This window comes from Chiloscyllium plagiosum, chromosome 6, assembly GCF_004010195.1.
Source record: "Chiloscyllium plagiosum isolate BGI_BamShark_2017 chromosome 6, ASM401019v2, whole genome shotgun sequence".
NCBI lineage: Eukaryota > Metazoa > Chordata > Chondrichthyes > Orectolobiformes > Hemiscylliidae > Chiloscyllium > Chiloscyllium plagiosum.
Window position 1 is genome coordinate 63,972,854 of NC_057715.1, and position 20,633 is coordinate 63,993,486.

At 41.1% G+C, this 20,633-nt stretch overlaps 2 protein-coding genes across 7 annotated transcripts in view; both read left to right on the plus strand.

Moving 5' to 3' along the window:
• LOC122550643 (neuronal PAS domain-containing protein 2-like) overlaps positions 1-7,647 on the plus strand; it is a 121,815-nt gene extending 114,168 nt beyond the window's left edge. For 5 of the 6 annotated variants that reach the window (XM_043691703.1, XM_043691704.1, XM_043691702.1 and 2 more), the window contains 2 exons: positions 2,900-3,080; positions 6,196-7,647. In XM_043691703.1, the coding sequence (XP_043547638.1) occupies positions 2,900-3,080; positions 6,196-6,348 (334 nt within the window). In that variant the 3' untranslated portion in view covers positions 6,349-7,647. The remainder of the gene's footprint in view (positions 1-2,899; positions 3,081-6,195) is intronic. The other variant, XM_043691707.1, reaches the window with a different exon arrangement.
• A 1,532-nt stretch (positions 7,648-9,179) lies between these two features.
• The window catches only part of rpl31 (ribosomal protein L31), a 16,788-nt gene continuing 5,334 nt past the window's right edge, over positions 9,180-20,633 (plus strand). Inside the window, exons 1-3 of the mRNA XM_043691709.1 lie at positions 9,180-9,271; positions 9,734-9,840; positions 16,783-16,908. Of these exons, the coding sequence (XP_043547644.1) occupies positions 9,734-9,840; positions 16,783-16,908 (233 nt within the window). The 5' untranslated portion in view covers positions 9,180-9,271. The remainder of the gene's footprint in view (positions 9,272-9,733; positions 9,841-16,782; positions 16,909-20,633) is intronic.

The window sequence follows — 20,633 nt, forward strand, 5'->3', positions numbered from 1 at the left end:
GTCCAATCATGCCCCCCCATCCAATATTCCCCAACCCCGATCCCATCCAACCCTGACTCCCATCCGACCTGACCCACATTCCGTCCTGCCCCCCTGAACTCCAGGAAAAGTGTGGGGAGAGAGAGAGCGCACAGGAGGTCAGTCATTTTGAGACGGTGCCTGGGGCTCCCATCAATGTCCAGGAATGTTCTCGGCAGCATTTCTGTAAGCCGAGTTCATTTTTAATCACTATATACAAAAGACGCGATCAGTGTTGGAAACACATCTTTGATGTAATGTTTCTATCGGGACCTTGAGAGCTCCTTCAGATAATCCGATATTCAGGTAATTGATATTCGGACAGTCAAGGTTCCTCTGTAAGACGTTTGCCAAGATGTCTATAGTCAAAGGGTGAAGCAAATATGAGGTACAGAGAGTTAAATGCTTTTTGGAAAAAAACCCAATACTATTCTATAGTCTTGTTAAAACAGTGGTCCACCCCAGTCCGATGTGGCTTATTGCCATCAGCAATACTGCTGGGAAGAAATATGAAGATTCATCTCCTCGTCGGACCAAGAGACTGATTCCACAGTTGAGTCCAATGAAATATAAAAAGATTTTCTGGCAAGGAGCCATTTTATTGACAGCAACAGTTAACTCACCAGAATAGATGTCACTACGGCAGGGCCATGGGTAATGGGTACAGTTAAAGAAACTTAACGGGTTGGTGCAGTTCTCCAAGCATCATAGGACCAGCGATGATCATACATTGTCCATACGGCAGAGGGAGTTACATGGAGAAACCACAGATTCTTTGTTTCATCTATTGATGCTACATTTGATGAATTCAGTGAGGAATGTCAGGATAGTAATGTTTCATAGATTACTCAAAATACGAATCAGAATCAAGGTCAACAATCCTCAAGCCTATGAACTACCGATCTTTAAAGTCCAAAAGATTTTGTTCTGGAAGCATAACGAATCTGCTAGATCAATTAAATTTGTAAGTTAAAGACCTGCGGGGACTGGGGTGAGTAGGGGGTAATGATAATTATAATATAGTGTTTATGCTATTGTATAATGATGTAACTAAGTGGGAAAAATCTTGGGGCAAGATATTCTATAAGACAACGGATATTCATCAATGAGCTAAATTCCAGTCTGACCCACTCTGATATATATCATAGCCATTGGCAGGACAGTTAGAACATGTAGCTGTTGGACATTGGCACAAGCTCCTGATGAGGCACACGTGTATTCCCTTTCTTTTGATAGTTATTGTTAATATGCCTAACAGTTAAATTAACCTGTGTATAGTTACTGTGTGTAGAAATGCACGCTGTTATCTCAGACTTCTGCTGACTCATATTTGTTGTTCATCCTTGACCATAGACTACTAAAAACCTATTGACTAGCATTAAAGGAAGAATTGGTGGCAGTATTCTACCCAATTCCAAGTAATTGATATCTAGGGATCTGATCATATCATAGCATGGTGACAGCAATGGCGTTCTATAACAATAGCAGAATCATGACCACATGGGCTGTCTGAATAAACAGGAAGCAAGTGTTTGTGACCTGATGGTTGAGAAGACTATTGTTCGGTCATTCTGTTCACTGTCCTCTGACCTTAGTATTACATGTTACAGACCTGGCCAGAACCCCCCCAAATCATTTCCAGAAAGTAGACTGGACCATAACTTTGCTAGTTGTTTTAAGCAGGTGTATAGTGGATATTCCAGGAGCAATGCAGCTGGCCCAACCGCATAGTTTTAAATAAAACAGAATTTATTAGCAACTTTACCAAATGAAACACAAACAAAAGAGAACAGAATATAGAATAACTTAACCTATCCAAAAACCCAACAGATAATCCCAAATGAAAGATGCTGTTAGGAGAAAGAGAGGACTGAAGATGCTGGAGATCAGAGTCGAAAAGTATGACACTGGAAATGCTCAGCAGGTCCAGCAGCATCTGAGGAGTAGGAGAGTTGATGTTTCAGAAATAAGCCCTGCTCCTCGAATGCTGTCTGACCTGCTGTGCTTTTCCAGTGCCACACTTATTGACTGTTAATGATGGTGTTCCAAATTCCTGCAACAATTCCCATAAACACCTTTGGCAAAAAAAGTAAAATCATACAATGGGTCTGACAGGAGAGAGAGAAAGAGAGGGAGATGGCAGAGAAATTCAGCATGGAACACCTTCTTCCATGTAGATATTTCTTTGACCAGCTTAAACTGAACAGCCAGACTGCTTAAAAACCATACCAGGGTAAAGCTGAGCTAGGAGAACTGGCCACTCCCCTTTCATTGTACAAGTATTTTTGATAGCTTGAAAGATTTTTGTCTGAGGCAGTATCTGTTAGCTATAATCAAATTGGCCCTAAAACCCAACCTTGGCAACTCTGCATTTACAACCTTTCTAAAAAAAAACCAAAGACAACATAACCTTGTTAAAGGAGTAGCATTGTCACACATGATCCTGGTCACCCTTTGCCTTAAGCTAAAAAAAATTGACCTGCGCCTTGATCTACATTTGTCAGCAGATCTGGCAAACTAACTTTGAACGCCTGCTTCTGCTGTCTCTTGTATTGCGAACAAACTAGAAATTGGAAAGTTGAATCCCTGTTTCGTGGCTGATCAAAGTGGATTACTTAGCATCTTTCCCCTGTCTCACCTCCATCCATGGTGAAGGATCATACTGTCTTCAGTATTAATAAAGCTTTTCAAATACCCTTGGATATATTTAACTTTTATTTCTTGTAAATGACCAGTGACAACATTGGCCATCTACATTTACTTGGCATTTAGTTATGTAGCAAATAACTACAAGTAATGATTGTTTAATGTGGTTTGTTTGCACAATTTTAATGATGCTGATATTGATATGATATTTCATTGCATGAATCTTCCTTGACAGGTACTCACAAAGACAACAGCTGCCCCAAAATCTGGTACCACAGCCAGTTAGAAATAGTGTACCAATGATCTCCAATACAGTACTTATGGGTCAAATAGTAACTCCAGGATTTTCTATACCACAGCCACCTCTATCCCAGCAAACTATGCACCTACAACAGCAGCCACAACACTACTTACAGGTAGGTCCCTTTTGATGGATCTTGCCGATAGAATGTATTTATGTTTATGGGATTGTTAGGGCTGCCCCATGACAGTACAGCAAAAATGGCTGATGACATTCCCAACAACATCTGATGACTACTTTTGAGTCATTTTATCATATTTTCTTACTGTACCAAATTCATGTGTCTCTTTCTTCCTCTACACATACAGTTAATTATCTCTGAATCAGAAGACTGTGAATCCAAGTTCCATTACAATATTTGAGCACCCAATTTTACTAGACGCTTCATTTCACTGCCGTGTCTGAGGTGACATGTTGTAAATTTTTACAATTTGCTCATGAGTGGCTTTCTGGGAGATTTCAGAGAGTAGTTAAGAGTCAATTACATTACTATGGCTCTGAAGTCATAAATAGGCCAGATCAGATTTCCTTCCCTGAAGGACATTAGTGAACTAGATGGGTCTTTTTGACAATCATCATTGGTTGCATGGTTGCCATTAGGCCAGTGTTTAATTCCAGACTTCCATTGAATTTAAATTTCAACATCTGCTATGTGTAATTCAAACCTACATCCTAAATATTAGTCTGGGATTCTGGGTGACTGGTGAGTGGTATTGCCACAGTGCCACCACCTCCACAAGAGGCTGAGATGAGATGTTAAAAAGTTTCATTTTCTTATTCAGATGGTCTTCAAAAGATTTCCCATGTTACATCCTGTACAATTTTCCTTTCCATTGATTAGAAAATAATCTGCTTAATCTCTCTTCCCTGTGACATTGCTGGTGTGTTATGAGGTGATATGCAGAGGACACCACTTCTGAAATATGACATTTTAAAGTATGATAGTTTATTGTCTGAACAGAAGACATGGAGGGAGGAATAGACTATATACATTTTTCTGAGTCTGCTCCACTATTAACACAATCATCAATCTCACGGTGGCTCAACGGTTAGCACTGCTGCTTCACAGAGCCACTCCACCCAGGTTGATTATCAGCCTGTTAAATAGCATTACGGATGGTCATCCAATGGCCTAAAAGTCCTGACGTGGGGTTTGAACCCAGAGAATCAGAGGAGGGGACATTATTTTCTGAGCCGTAAAACATCTTGGTCCTTTGTGCCTTGATTCTCTTATAGTCCAAACATTTATCAATCTTAGCCATGTACACACTTAATGACAATACCTCCACAGCCCTTTATGGTGAACATTTCCAAAGATTTACAATCCTCGAAGAAGAATGTCGCTCAGTCTGAAAGGACTGACTCCCTATCATGAAACTATACACTCTAGTTCTTAAGTTCCCAGGTAAGGAATACAGCTTCTTAGCATCTATCCTGTAAAGCTCGCTCAGAATCTTATATTTCAATGAATCCATCTCTCTTTCTTATAAACTCTAAAGATCATAGGCTTATCCTACTCAACCACTGCACATAGGACAATTCTCTCTTCCCTGTAATCAATCTAGTGAATAAAACAAGGAACTGCTGGAAATCTGAAACAAAAACAGAGATTGCTGGATAACCTCAGCGGTGGCACAGTGGTTAGCACTGCTACCTCACAGCGCCAGAGACCCGGGTTCAATTCCTGCCTCAGGCGACTGACTGTGTGGAGTTTGCACGTTCTCCCCGTGTCTGCGTGGGTTTCCTCCGGGTGCTCCGGTTTCCTCCCACAGTCCAAAGATGTGCAGGGTCAGGTGAATTGGCCATACTAAATTGCCCGTAGTGTTAGGTTAGGGGTATGGGTGGGTTTCGCTTCGGCGGGTTGGTGTGGACTTGTTGGGCCGAAGGGCCTGTTTCCAACTGTAATCTAATCTAAATCTAAGTCTAATCTGTGGAAAAAAAGCAGAGTTAACATTACAGTCCAGTGATTCTTCTTCTGAACATCAATTTAGTGAACCTTCAATGTACAATTTCTATGCTTCCTTAAGTGTATGCAAAGTGAGTATGGTCATATTAATATGCTAATGTAACAAAACTGCCTCACTCTTGTCCTCCTTTTACCCTGCATTAAACTATTTGCTTTCCACATCTGGACTCTCTAAGAGAGAGTCAGAACTGAAGACTGCTTGAACTACCCTACCCAGATTAATTACCTTAATGAAAAATGACTGATAAAGCTGGAGAACAGGAAAAGATGACTCAAGTTTCATGACAAATAACAACAAATTATTCAGGAAAAGATGCTGGGGATTAAATTAAAAGTAGAAATGAAACAGAGGGAATCAATTCTATTACTGGGAAAAGGCTTGGCAAGCTCCAAGCACTAAGCCCAAAAAACCAGAGCAGTACAAAGAACTGACAAAGAGCGATGGGAACTGGAAAGGTTCTCTTTAGTTGCAGAGAGCTGAAGAGGTCACAAATATCCTGAAAGGGATGAAAATGTCCTTCGATATTTTGAAAATAGTACAAAAATTCACAGGAGTTTAAAAAGGGTCTAACAGAGCTAGCTGGATTAAAAGGGTCAGGATAGAATCCACTGAACTCAAAATGCCAAGAAAGAGCTTAGAGTGAAAAGGACTCAGAATAGAGCCCAGCAGACAACCTAGAGAGTTTGTACAAACGAAACAGTTTCAGCAAAGCTCTGCAGAGGCAAGAAGGCTGAAAGCTGGCCAATACAGTTAAAATGTGTCAATAAAGAATTTGTAGATTTTAATAGAGTGAAGGTAGTGAGCCTGAAATCGAATTGGCCAAGCCTTGCCTTACTGAATTAAATGACACCAGGGCAGTTCCCATGCAGACAAACTGATAGTGAGAAAAGGGAACCACACACAGTCAAAGAACCACGGGCAAAACAACAGAAATACGTGATTCCATGTGAGCCAGGGTGTCCCAAAAATACCTGGGACTGAATAAAGAATGGCACATATACACAGCAGCTGAATTGGGGAAATTGTTACTCCACAATTGTTACTCCATACTTACAACTGTCCAAATGTATTGTTCCTTCCCTTTCTGGACCAAATTCAAAATCTCACCAAATTTCCTATGTAAACATTTTACAATGCACTAAATTTATGACCACTTGGTGTAACCAGCGATTACGCCCTGATCATTTATATATAGTTAGAAAATGTGTCAATTTCACACTGAATAAATATAATCCATTCAATAATATGTTTTGATTTTTCCAGCAGGGTCAAACATCCAGTTCCTTGCAAGGTGAACAACCGGAGCTGCTGCTTCTCCCTCCTCCTTATCCACAGCAACAGGACATTCTGGGATACCACCCACAATCTCAGCAAAGACCACATGTACAGCGCCTCTCTGAATCATCAAATGTTTAACTCACCCAGTAGCCTCTCAGTGGTTAAGAAATATAAATTATAAAAACCTGTTTAAAGCAATATTCACCCTTGCGTTTTAATAAATTGCAGCTAATGTGCTACACTTTTACTGTTTCCATCAGGTGTTAAAATATAAAGCTTCACAAAATTTATTGTAACATTTTAATTACATAATTGTTAATTGGAAATGGGAGAAGAATAGCACATTGAAAGCTACAAGTTGGCATTGTAGGTACAAAAAATCTTTACTGTTCTCATCTAATTTTGAAATTCCGATTATTTTTATGTGAGAAGGCCACATATACTACTGGTTAATGGATTGAACCACCAGCAGCATTAGGGATGTTTTAAAATGATTACTAAGTTTGTGATGTAACTCATTAGCATGATCCAAGTTAGAATAGTTCAAAGCTGGGTTTTTTTAAAACACATCACGCCAGTAATTTTCTAACTTTGTACAGCTGGAAAAGACTTGCTTGTCAGCACCATATTTCAGAAATTCTGGTGCTCTTTAAGTGATTGTCCAATTATTAATTTAAAAGGTCAGAAAGACATGAGCTTTGTGTGCCAGGATTTTCATTGCACATTCTTACCAGAAGAATTTGTCATCAAAAATATAAAGTCAGGAAATTATTCCTTATATGTACAGATGTGGCAGGCACGCACCTCAGATTCCTTTTATACTTTCTAAGTTTGCTGCTATCAGTCAACATCTGGGAAACACACTTGCAGGCTTGAGGATAGAATGTGGACTGGGATTGCATGGATTGTTTTGTAGAGTCCCATCATGGACTTGATGGGCTGAATGGCACCCTTACGTGCCATGACTTAAACCTAAATGGATTCAAGCATGACAGAAAACTGGGAACGATGTACCTAGCTTTTTGCACAAAATCAGCTATTATGTTTGCAATGTAACCTTGTTCTTATTATGTAATCAACATATCTTTTATAATTCCTTGTGCTAAATTGGCACACTTATTACAACCTGACAGCCGATGTTGGATACTGGCTACTAGGTCTCTTCAAGGACATATACTTTGGACAAATTCTTAATGTCACATTCAACAGAATAATCATTAATTGAAATGGATCAGTTCTACAACACTGGATGTTTAAAAGGAAACTGTTTACTTTGTGTTGTATATTTTCAAACACATGCACTTTTTCTGATTTATATGTTTTATTAAGACTGCATTTGTTACATAAAAATCTCTAAATAAAAAATGAGAAACTGTCGATCAGACGGACACTGTAATATATGAGTTATTTCAGTATAAATGATTCTTTGCAACAAAAGTGAATTTTAGTCTAATTTTGTATAAAATGCATCAATCCATTTCATAGCTCTTTTTTTGTCAGTGACCATGTGGAATAAATAGTAGAAATCATTGGTATATACCCCAAAGTGTAAGCTGTGTACCTTCACACACGTTCTTCACAAATCTAGTGTAATATAATTTTCTGCACATCTGAGCTCAAACGCTCAGTTTATCAAGGTCCATAGCAAAACTGCAGCCAAAAAGGTTGCAATCTTTTGGACATGAGTTATGCATGAAATTACAATGGCTCAGAACTGCAGCTGTCATCAAGGCAGTATTAGCAGTGCTATTCTTCCTTACTTTTCAAAATGTGTTGTGCCCTGGAATATTTATTTCCCAACTTGTAACCATATCTCTATAATGACAATTCAGTCTGAAACATTTATTTCTATTTTTGTTAACAGTTCGTCTGTGTTATTGTGGACACTGTGCATGTTCAGATAAAGTGACTTCAATTTTCTTTTAACTCCAGCTCTCTGTGTCAACCATACTCCTTTGCACTACTGCTGTCCCTTCATGTACCAACAACTTATCTTTGCCTAGAGGAGATTTTGCAGATTTGACAGGCTGTATTTGCCATTGTTGTTTCTAGTGCCTTGGTTGTTAACAGGTGGTCTGCCCGGTTTCATTCCCTTTCTTGCTTTCTAGCAGTTGATACAACTAAGTGATTTGCTTTTTCAGAGGGTAGTTAGAAGTCAATTACTGCTCTCGATCTGGAGTCACATGTATAGTAAATGAAACTAGAGCAGAAGAAGGTTTATTCTAATGTAAAGCTTACAATGTCGCCCCTCATGGCACAAAGTACCTAGGTACAAATCATAGATACAAAAATCAAGAAATAAAGAAGAAAAAGCATACATTACCGTACAAGGATTTGCAATATATCCACAAACTCCATCAACAAACACATCGACCTGGACCCAATATACCGGTCACTACAGCGGACAGCTGAAACTGACAACCGGAAGCGGCAGGGACAGGCCACTATAAATGCCGGAGGAAACACCACAGAAGCGCTTCACAGGAGGCTCCCAAGCACTGAGGATGTCACCTAGACAGGGGATGAAACGTTTGCAACAAAAACTTCCAGCTCGGCGAAAAAACCACAGCAACAAGCACCCGAGTTACAAATCTTCTCACAAACTTTGAATTTGCAATATAAGTTAGAGAAAATAAGACATACTGATTAAAGGATAAACAATACAGTCAGATAAACGGATCACAGATACACTAAGCAAGGACAGAAGTTTTGTTATGACAATCAACAATGGTTTCATCGTCACCATTTAGAATTTTAAATTCAGATTTTTATTGAATTCAAATTGCAGGATTTGAACCCCTAACATTACTTGAGCCTCTGGATTACTACTACAGCAACAATATCACTAGGCCATTGCCTCTACCCCCAATAATGAACCAACAGTGTACTATTACAAAATACACATTAAATTTTGAGATTGGAGTATCTATAAAAGTAAATCACAACACTTGACAGTCTCTGTAAGGAGGTTTGAAGGCTCTGGGTCTGCTCCGGAAGTACTTCCTACTGAAGAACCACCCACAATGCACCGTTCCTTCCTTTCCGACATTTTTCGGACGAGGTGAGGAGTTTACTCTGGGCAGAGCCGATACTAATCCGTTTCCATCCTGTTGTTGTACAGCTCGCAGAGCGGAACAATGTGGGGGAATCGGATCTAGGCGGAGGGGATAACATGCTACTGGGCTTATTTCCTCTTCCCGACCCACTGTCGGAGTGTTTAATTCAAATTAATGTTGGGTCTCTGGTCCTGGGGCCTAATGTCCGCCTCCGTCCCGGTCTAAGAACCACTGTCCTTGGCTGATCTGTTTGACTGGGCAACCCCCGGCTCGGCTTGTTCACGAATGTGACCCGCTGTTTGTGTGGAGCCTTGGCTGAGGTTACTCAGCACCGAGCAGAGCGCTGGAGCTCGGCGAGTGAATGGATGCGACTTACGGCTTCATTCGGTGCTACTGGATTGTAATACTTTGTGAAGCTGCTCATTTCATCCGTTATAACTAGACTCTATTCTTTTCCATGTTCATAGATGGCACCCGCTAAGAAAGGTGGAGAGAAAAAAAAGGGCCGCTCAGCTATCAACGAGGTGGTTACGAGGGAATATACAATAAATGTCCACAAGCGAATCCATGGCGTGTAAGTAAAGAGAATTTTAAATCATCTGGATTAATTGGTTGGAAATATATCTCTTACGCCTGTAAATTCAAAGAGGTGCAGGTTAGGTTCATTGGCCGTGCTAAATTGCCCATAGGGTCCAGGGAAGTACAGGCTGGGGAGGTGGTTAGCCATGGGGAAATGCAGGGTTATAGGGATAAGGTGGAGGAATGGGTTTGGATGGGTTGCTGTTTAGAGGGTTGGTGCGGACTCAGTGCACCAAACGGCCTGCTTCTATACTAAGGATTCTATGAAGCTCCTAAAAGGACAAATGTTCTACTTTCAACAAGTTTGTGTTGTCCAGGTTTCTTTGTTACCTAAGGTAGTTTCATACTGATGGAGTCATTTATATCTCGAGTTTTTTTTCCCATTTAATCATGGGATATGGACATCTTTGGTTGTGCCAACATTTATTGTCCATTCCTAGTTGACCTTGAGATGGTAATTAGAGTGGTGCTGGAAAAGCACAGCAGGTCAGGCAGGTCCCTGCCTCATTCCTGATGAAGGGCTTTTGCCCGAAACGTCGATTTTTCTGCTCCTCGGATGCTGCATGACCTGTGCTTTTCCAGAACCGTTCTATTCTAGACTCTGATCTCCAGCATCTGCAGTCCTCACTTTCGAAAAAGGAGGAAGTGAGGACTGCAGATGCTGGAGATCAGAACTGAAAAATGTGTTGCTGGAAAAGCGCAGCAGGTCAGGTAGCTACACTGGCAACAGTCCATCTTCCACAGCTACACTGGCACCACCCCCCACCTTTTCCTCCGCTACATCGATGACTGTATCGGCGCTACCTCATGCTCCCACGAGGAGGTTGAACAGTTCATCCACTTCACTAACACTTCCACCCCGACCTCAAATTTACCTGGACCGTTTGAGACTCCTCCCTCCCTTTCCTACACCTCTCCATTTCTAGCTCAGGCGACCAACTCAACACGGACATTCACTATAAACCGACTGACTCCCACAGCTACCTAGATTACACTCCTCCCATCCTGCCCCCTGTAAAAACGCCATCCCATAATCCCAATTCCTTCGCCTCCGCAGCATCTGCTCCCAGGAGAACCAATTCCAATACAGAACAATCCAGATGGCCTCCTTCTTCAAAGACTGCAATTTCCCCTCAGACGTGTTTGACGATACTCTCCACCGCATCTCCTCCACTTCCCGCTCCTCTGCCCTTGAACCCTGCCCCTCCAATCGCCACCAGGACAGAACCCCACTGGTCCTCACCTACCACCCCACCAACCTCCAGATACATCGTATCATCCTTCATCATTTTCGCCACTTCCAAACAGACCCCACCACCAAGGATATATTCCCCCCCACCACTATCAACGTTCCGAAAAGACCACTCCCTCCGCGACTCCCTCGTCAGCTCCACACTCCGCACCAACCAAACCTCCACTCCCGGCACCTTTCCCTGCAACCGCAAAATATACAAATCTTGTGCCGGAACATTTCAGAGAACACCTCTGGGACACCCGCACCAACCAACCCAACAGCCCTGTGGCTGAACACTTTAACTCCCCCTCCCACTCCGCCAAGGACATGCAGGTCCTTGGCTTCTTCCATCGCCAGACCATGGCAACACGACGCCTGGAGGAAGAGCGCCTCATCTTCCGCCTAGGAACCCTCCAACCACAAGAGATGCTGGAGTTTTCACACATCTACTCTTTTCCTCCCAGGGTGGTAATAAGTTTTCACACATCTACTCTTTTCCTCCCAGGGTGGTAATAGGTTTGGAAGGTGCTGTCTATAGTGACTTGGTGAGTTGCTGCAGTGTGTTTTGCAGACAGTGTATACGCTGTTACTACAGACTTGTGTAGCAGCAGTGCTAACCACTGTACCACCGTGCCGCCCATAGGTTTGGAAGGTGCTGTCTATAGTGACTTGGTGAGTTGCTGCAGTGTGTTTTGCAGACAGTGTATACGCTGTTACTACAGACTTGTGTATTTTCTGGAATTGTTGGCAGAATGGCTGGTTTGCAATGCGCAATTGTGCCAACACTGGCTTCAATTCCCATATTGATTGAGGTTATATTGAAGGTTCCACCTTCTCAACCTTCCCTGAGCATCGTACCCTCAAGTTAAACCTAGAGGAGCCCAAGGGCCCTCTGTGATTGTGCTGACTTAAAGTTTACTATGGTTTGGTGATCAAGAGCATGGTTGTTGAGATGGTGAATGGGGTGACAAATCAAATGGCATGCTTTGTTCTGAACAGTGTCAAGCTTCTTGCATTGTTGAGCTGCATTTATCCAGATGGCTGAAGGGCATTCCATCACACAGAAAGGAGAGTAAACAGGAATGCTGAATATGCTCAGCAGATATGGCAGCGTCTTGGTAGAGTTTTTTTTGTTTCCACAGATGATGATCTATGCATTTCAGGTATTTTCTGTCTCTATTTCAAATTTCCAGCAATTGCCGCACTTTCCTTCTATGTGGAAAGGAGGTGGCTGTTTTGTCTGTTGCATCTGTGTTGGCTCTGTAGAGAGTAACTTGATTAGTATGACTCCCAAACCTTTTTCAGTTATCTCTCTCAAATCTTTAGATGCTTATTCAGTTTCACTGTGAAAGCCCCTGCTCCCTCTCCCATTCAGTATTGCATTCCAGATTCTAACCACTTGATGCACAGAAAGAAAGCTATTCTCACCTTACCTTGGCTTATTTTGCTAAATCTGCTTTTATAGACCCAAATTCCAGAACCCTGACAACATCAACTGAAGACGGTTTACTTGGTCTTCAGTTACACCCTAAAGCAGTAAACTCTGTCCTTGCTTTGGATTGCTGATGATTTGTAAGTAGCAAACAGATCATGGGATCTAATTGCTAGCATTTGTGTCGCATTGTAAAATCCTTGTTAGAAAGTTCCAAATGTTGTTTGGGAGGGAATTCCAATAGCATTTGTGGAGTACAGCTGTACAAGAAGGCAGCTCATCACCAGCTTCTGAAGGGCAGCTAGGGACAGGCAATAAATGCTGGGTCCAGCCAGTGACACTCACCTCCCAAAAGTGAATTAAAAAAAACCAAAGCTGCACGCAATACTCCAGGTGTGGTCTCATCAAAACCTTGTCTGCTACTTCCAAGTCCTCACCACTCTTCTCCCCCCCCCCCCCCCCCAAAGACTGGAGGTCACAGTTTAAATGTACAGAGGAACAGCGATTATCCGAAGGACACAGGAGGGGAGTATTTCACTCGGTTAATTGAATGCCGGTAACATAGTTAGCCAAACATTGGGACCTTGCGATTTTTTTTTGGAAAATCGGAAATTCACTTAATCAAATGCTGGATAAAAGAGGTTCCTCTGTAAATGAAAACCACGGAAATGTTTGCATTGCAATTGATGTCACTATCTGAGGATGTATGTTCTGACTATGGAGTGAGTGCAGTAAAGGTTTACCAGACTGAATCTTGGAGTGGCAGGTCTGATATACGATGAGACTAGGTTGATTGTGATTATATATTCACTGGTGTTTAGAAGAATGAAGGGGAAAGTCTCATGGGAACCTATAAAATTCTGACAGGACTAGACAGGGTAAATGCAGAAAAGATGTTCCCAATGACTGAGGAGTCCAGAACTGGGGGATCAGTCTAAGGACATTGGTGGAACATTTAGCACTGAGATGAGAAATTTCTTTGCAAATCATGTAGTGAGCCTTTGGAATTCTCTGCCAAATAAAGTGGTTGAAGCCAAGGCATTGAATGTTTTCAAGAAGGAGTTAGATATTGATTATAAGTAGGGCTAAATGAATGAAGGAGTATGTGGAAAAAGAGGGGGACTGGGTATTGAATTGGATGTTCAGCCATGGTCATTATTGAATGATGGAGCTGGCTCCAAGGGCCAAAAGGCCTACCCCGCTTCTGTTTTCTGTTTTTATGACAGTGATGCCGTGGACTTCAGGATTTTTGAACAGTAAATCCTGATGCGTTTGTAAATATTAGGCCCCAGTTGAAGTCCTAATCAGTTGTATGTGGAATCTAATTCATTTGTATCGCATCTTTACCATGGCTCTTGGGTCCCAAATGACATTCCAAGTGATTGACAAAGTAAACTATCCATCAACATGTCTGTGACTTTTGACATTGTCAATCACACCATTCTCCTCCCTAAGCATCTTCACTATTGTCCAGCTGGACAGGCTTACAATTGCAAGCTTACACCCTTAACTCTTCACAGTTATACAGCACTTGCAAAGGCTTTTCTTTCATTCCCACACCATAATCTCTGTGTCTCCAAGGACTTCTTCACTTCTCTCTTTCTCATCTATCTTCAGCTCCTTGGTAATATCATTTGAGAACTCAGTCTCCATATGGGTATGGAAATCCTATGTTACGTTGCAAATTACTTGTCGAGCATCCTTCCCTAGATGAGCAGAAGTTTACTCAAAATACTGGGAGAGCATTCTGTTAGGTTTGTTGTAGAAACCAAACTCCTGAGTAATTTAGACTGCTCTCTGAAAAATGACTGAAGCTGAACCAGACTTGCACTTTTGATGTCATATTTGAACCTGTGATGATCTTCCAACCAATGTCCATACAATCACTAAGACAGTCATTTCCAACTCAGTGACATTGTCCAGCACTGCTCTTGTCCCAGTTAATCCACTCACCCACCTCTTTTTGTTTTAAACTTCTACATTTTATAACACGTTCCTACTTTCTGCTCGCCCATAAACTTAAACGTCTGCTCCCATGTCCTAACTTGCACAGCTTCTACTTGTCCTGTCATTGTATGCTTGATGATCTACATTAGCTTTTGGTTTAGCATTATCTCTATTTTTTAAATGCTATACTTGTAAAATCACTTTATTGTTCCATCCCCCCTATCAATACAGTCTAGTCCAGCAGCCAAGCTTCCATTCTATCTGTACTGCTTTCCTCTGACCTTTTGAGCTTCTTTCACTATTTTAACACTTCAACCATTGGTGGCTATACCTTTATCTCTGTTGTCCCTTTAGCTCTGGCATTCTGTCCATGATCCCCTCTCCTTGTTTTCCTGCTTCGAGGTATTCCTTAAAATCCATGTCTTTCAATCAGCTTCTTAACATCTACCCAAATGCCCAAAGTATTTTATATATTATAATTTTGAATGCAAGAGAGGGAGGCTGAGACCATGGGGTGAACTTGAAATGTTGTGCTGGTGGACCAGGAACCAGTGTAGGTCAGTAGGAATATGGGTGAATGGTATTTATTGCAGGTTAAAATGTGGGAAGTAATGTTTTAAGGAGACTTGAGCATATGAAATATAGTTTGAACAGGAGAGAAATGGAATAATTGAGCTGGTTATTACAGAAGCATGGATTTGGATTTCACCAGATTGGGCTGAGGCTCAGGCAGTGACAAATGGTATTATTCATACAGAAGTAGATGGGTCTGGTTACAGGGAGGGTATGGGATCAGAAGCTGTATTTGTGCAGGCCATCAAGGATTTGTATATTTAAGGCTGAATAGTTTTTGATCAGTAGAGAAATCAAGGGTTATGAGGAAAGTGGGTTCAGTCATCATCCTATTGAATGGCAGAGCAAGCTCAAGATGCCGAACAACCAACTCTTGTTCTCACTACTTATGGTCATAAGAACAACCTGGTTCAACCAGAAACTGCAACAATGGAATCTTCTTAGAGAACACAGTTTGTGGTAGGTGAAAAGGACAGTGGCATCAGTGCTATCATGAGCAATATCAGAATAAATTAAAACTGGGATTTAGATTTGAAATCAGAAAATGATTAGACCGTTAATTGTATTTGGCAAGCTCCCACTGGTTGTCTACCAAGATTGAACCTCCAATCAACTAGTCTTGTGTCTTACCTGCATGCTCAGGTTAACAAACCATCAGCAGTTTCAATCTTATTGAATCTTTTGTGGGAGTTAGTGCACCTAATTTTGTCAGTGAAATGCTCTAATTTTTTTGCCAATGATTCCAGTGTTGTTCCAGTCTAGGATCTCTTGCTGTTTGCAGAATGTATTGATGATTTAGACTGACTTGGGAGGTATGTTTGGGAAATATAGCACAAAAATAGATTGGCGAGATGATAGTGATTGGGGTGGCTGCCTATTGCAGACAGATATCAATATTTGGTTGAGTGGAAGGAAAAGTGACAATTGGAATTCAGTCTGTAGAAATGTGAGTTCATAGATTTTGGAGAACTGTGTTGGCAAACAAAGGAAGGGAATACTCATTAAATGGGAGGAAATGTGAGAGGACTGGTGAAAGTGAGACCTTGGATGCGTGTCTATAATTGTCACTGAGGGTGATAGGACAGATAGGAACGTGGTAAAGAAGGCAACTGGGATGCTTTCCTTCATTGAACAAGATATTGAAGACACTGGATGCAAATAAGAGGAAAGATTGGATAAGCTAAGGATGTTTTCCTTAATCAGAGGAAGCTGGGAATGACTTAATTGTGTTGTACAGTGTGTTGGATAAAGTATATAGGCAATACCAACTCTCTCTCCAGTGGAGAGGTCAATTGCTGGAGTTACAAAATTAAATGATTGGTAGAAGGCTTGGAAGGGACATAAGGAAAGCCTTTGTTTTCACTAAGAGTGGAGGGTGTCTGGAATTTACTACCCAGTTTAATGGTTGAGGCAGAAATCATTTGGAGCTGCTCCTGACATGCTGTAACCTACAAGGTTGCAGACCTGGTGTTATGTAGTGGGATTAGACTTGATGTCTAGTTAAATTGGCTATCACTCAATTATCTATCCATGCTGTGTAACCCTCTCTTAGAGAAGCTCTTCACAAACGTGCATGGGCAATGAAAGCGCTTCTCTTGATTGTTTTAGAATGCAGATATTACTTTAAAGGGTAGCATTTACAAAAATTCTACCTTGATTTGGTTGCAATGTATCTGCTAAGACTTAATCTTCAAGAAGTCAGTGTTGTGATTGACAAAATAAAAACTTAGATTTGCTTTTTTTTTATAAAGGGGTTTTAAGAGACGTGCTCCTCGTGCCATTAAGGAGATCCGTAAATTTGCAGTGAAGGAAATGGGTACTCCTGATGTCCGCATTGATACTCGTTTGAACAAGGCTGTTTGGGCTAAAGGTGTAAGGTATGTAATGGACAGGAAATCATTTCTAAAGTTAACATTCTTACTTGTATTTCACAAGTATCTCAGGACAGATAGAATGTGCAAGACCAATTAGTTGTACTTCCCAAATCTTTCAATGTCTTTATTTTAAAAAGCATTTCCTGATGATTGGCAAAGATTAGTTTTATTGAGTATAGAAAGCATGACGGATGTTCAAGATTTGTTTCCCATGTTGCTGACTTTTCTCTTTATTTTCATGCTTCTGTCAGGTGCAAATCAGACAATATCTTTTGTCATAAAACACACAGATGAGGAGTAGGATATTTGGCCCATTAAGTCTGTTCCTTCATTCAGTAAGATGATTGCTAATTTGATTGTATCTTCAATCAGTCCTGCCTACCTCTCATAATCTTTCATCTTTAATAAGAATCAATCACTTCAGCCTTTTTCTAAAAAAAATTAATACCCTGTTTACACTGCCTTTTCAAAGAGCTCCAAAAACTCATGACCATTTGAGAGGAAAGGAAAGTTGGTCTCATTTCTGTTTTAAATGGGCAAATAGATTTTTAAACAGTAATTCCTTGTTCTAGATGCTCCCATGAAATAAAGCATCCTGTCCACATCTATTCTGTTAAGCTGCCTCGGGATGTTGTAAGTTTCAATGAGTCATTGAAACACCAGTGTACTGTAATCTCTCACCATTTAGAATATATACTTTATTACCTTTCCTGCCAAAGGGTCAGTTTCACATTTTCCCACCTTGTACTGCAATTGCCATATCTTATCCCATTCACTTAACCTTCCTATATCTTTTTCTAGTCTCTTTATTTCCTCTTCACAACTTACTTTGCTTATCTATCTTTGTGTCATCAGCCAGTTTGGTAACCATGCCTTCCACCCTCTTAACTATGTCATATAAAGAAATTGTGAACAGTTGATGTACTGGTACCTATTCCTGTGGCAAATCATTTACATTTGCCAATCTGATAGAATTTCATTTTTGCCTTCCTGTTAGCTAGCCAATCTTCTATCAATACCAATCAGTTATCCCCTATATTACAAGCTTTATTTTCTGCAAAAACTTTTGAAGCAACACAATGGAGTGTTTTCTGGGATGTGTACGTCCACAATTTCTCTTTATCTACAGTATGTCATACATCAAATTAACAGATTATTCAAACATGATTTCTCTTTGTGAACTCAATCTTGATTCTTTACCTTGAACTTGTACAAGTTCCCTGCCAAAATTTCTTTAATAAGACCTTGTAATATTTCCGTTACGATGGATGTTAAGCTAGTGGCCGTGTATTTTTCTGCTTTCTGTTTCTCCTTTTTGAATAAGTGTTACGATCTTCCAATTCAATAAGAACATGTCAAAATCAAATTGTTTCAAATATTAAAACCAGTTCCTTACTTTTAAAGACCTTGGGTTGAAATCCATCACAACATTAACTTGCTCACAAATGCCTATTTCCTCAGTACCACTTCAGTTGGGATGGTATTCCTATCTATTGTTTCTTGACTTATGGCTGGGATGTTATTTGCATTCTGTTTTGTAAAGACAGATGCCAAATACCTGTTAATTTCAAGGTTTGTGTAAAGATTTGTAGCTCGGGTGCTGGTTGTCGTGGTTGTGGGTACGTTCGGTGAGCTGGGAAGCTGGTTTACAGATGTTTCGTCCCATGTCTAAATGACATCGTCTGTGCTTTGAAGCCTCCTGTGTAGCGCTGCTGTACTGTATCCTGTGGAATATTTGGTAGCATTCCTGCTGTTTCCAGTTACTGGTTCTGCTACTTCATTGTAGTGACTGATATATTGGGTCAAGGTGTACAGAGTCTTCAAGAATGGGTGCCCCCACAACTTTATCTGCAGATGTCTACCAAACAAACAACGCGATGAGGACATGCCACGACCTAATACACTAGCTATGCTAACTTATATAATAGACATCTCAGAAATAACTCAGATTTCTCCGACCACTTGGATTCGCGATGGCCTATAAACAGATAGCCGTGCTCAGACAACTCACTCGGACAAAAGACAGTTTACCCACCATGTGCAAGATGCTATGCAAAGACTGCATGAAACACTGTATAGGATAAACAGGCAGATAACTAGCAATCTGCATCCACGAACACCAACTAGCCATGACCAGCTGTCCTTAGTAACCAATCACCCAGGTGACAAGGACCACAAATTCGACTGGAACAACACAGTGATCGTAGCACAAGCTAAACAAAGGGCAGTCAGAGAATTTCTAGAAGCAAGTCAATCATCCATGGGCTCCAACAACAAACATATAGGCCTAGATCCAATATACCAGCCACTACAATGAGCTACCAGAACTGACAACTGGAAGCAACAGGAACGGAAACAAATAAATTCCAGAAGATACAGTAGAGCAGCATTTTACAGGAAATTTCAAAGCACTGAAGATGTCTTCTAGACAGGGGGCAGCAGTTTTGATAATCCTCAACTCCACTTTCTTGACTCAATTGCCCTCAATTCCCATACTGAATAAAAATCTATATCTATCTTGGGTACACTTATTGAACCAGCCTCCACATTCCTCTCTGGCAAAGAATTGTGCCTGTGTACTATCCCTGGAGAAGAAGTTGCTTCTCATCTGTCTTAAATGTGCGACTCCCAACTCTGAGATTATGCTCTGTGGTTCTTGATTGTCCCAGAAGGGGCAACATCTCTGCATCTATGCTGTCAATTCCCCTAAGAAACTAGAATGCTTCAGTAAAGTCGCTTCTAATTCTTCCAAACTCCAATAAATACAGGCCTGACCTATTCAATCTCTCTTAAGAAGACAGTCTCTTCCTATGCTGGTTTCTCAATATATTCAGAAGAAACATTTAAAGCTGGGTTTGATTGAATGTTGGATTATCCAAATGTGCATTGGTACCTCTGTCATGGCTAATTGTTTTTGCACTGGAGCCTTCCAGATGAGATCGAAGACCTCCTTCAATTAGCTGTTGATGCATCATATTTGCTCACTTGAGATCACTTGCTTCCCAACAAGCGCTACTATTGTGGGTGCTGTACTGTAGAACCAGCTGTGAATACAATAGACAATAAGTGCAGGAGTAGGCCATTCTGCTATTCGAGCCTGCACCACCATTCAATATGATCATGGCTGATCATCCTTAATCAGTATCCTGTTCCTGCCTTATCTCCATAACCCTTGATTCCACTATCCTTGAGAGCTCTATCCAACTCTTTTTTAAATGAATCCAGAGACTGGGTCTCCACTGCCCTCTGGGGCAGAGCATTCCACACAGCCACCACTCTCTGGGTGAAGAAGTTTCTCATCTCTGTCCTAAATGGTCTACTCTGTATTTTTAAGCTGTGTCCTCTGGTTCGGCACTCACCCATCAGCGGAAACATGTTTCCTGCCTCCAGAGTGTCCAATCCTTTAATAATCTTATATGTCTATCAGATCCCCTCTCAGTCTTCTAAACTCAAGAGTATACAAGCCCAGTCGCTCCAGTCTTTCAGCATAAGGTAGTCCCGCCATTCCAGGAATTGACCTCGTCCAGGTGTGGTCTCACCAGGGCCCTGTACAGCTGCAGAAGGACCTCTTTGCTTCTATACTCAATCCCTCTTGTTATGAAGGCCAGCATGCTATTAGCCTTCTTCACTACCTGCTGTACCTGCATGCTTACCTTCATTGAGTGGTGTACAAGAACCCCCAGATCTCTCTGTACTGCCCCTTTACCTAAATTGATTCCACTGAGGTA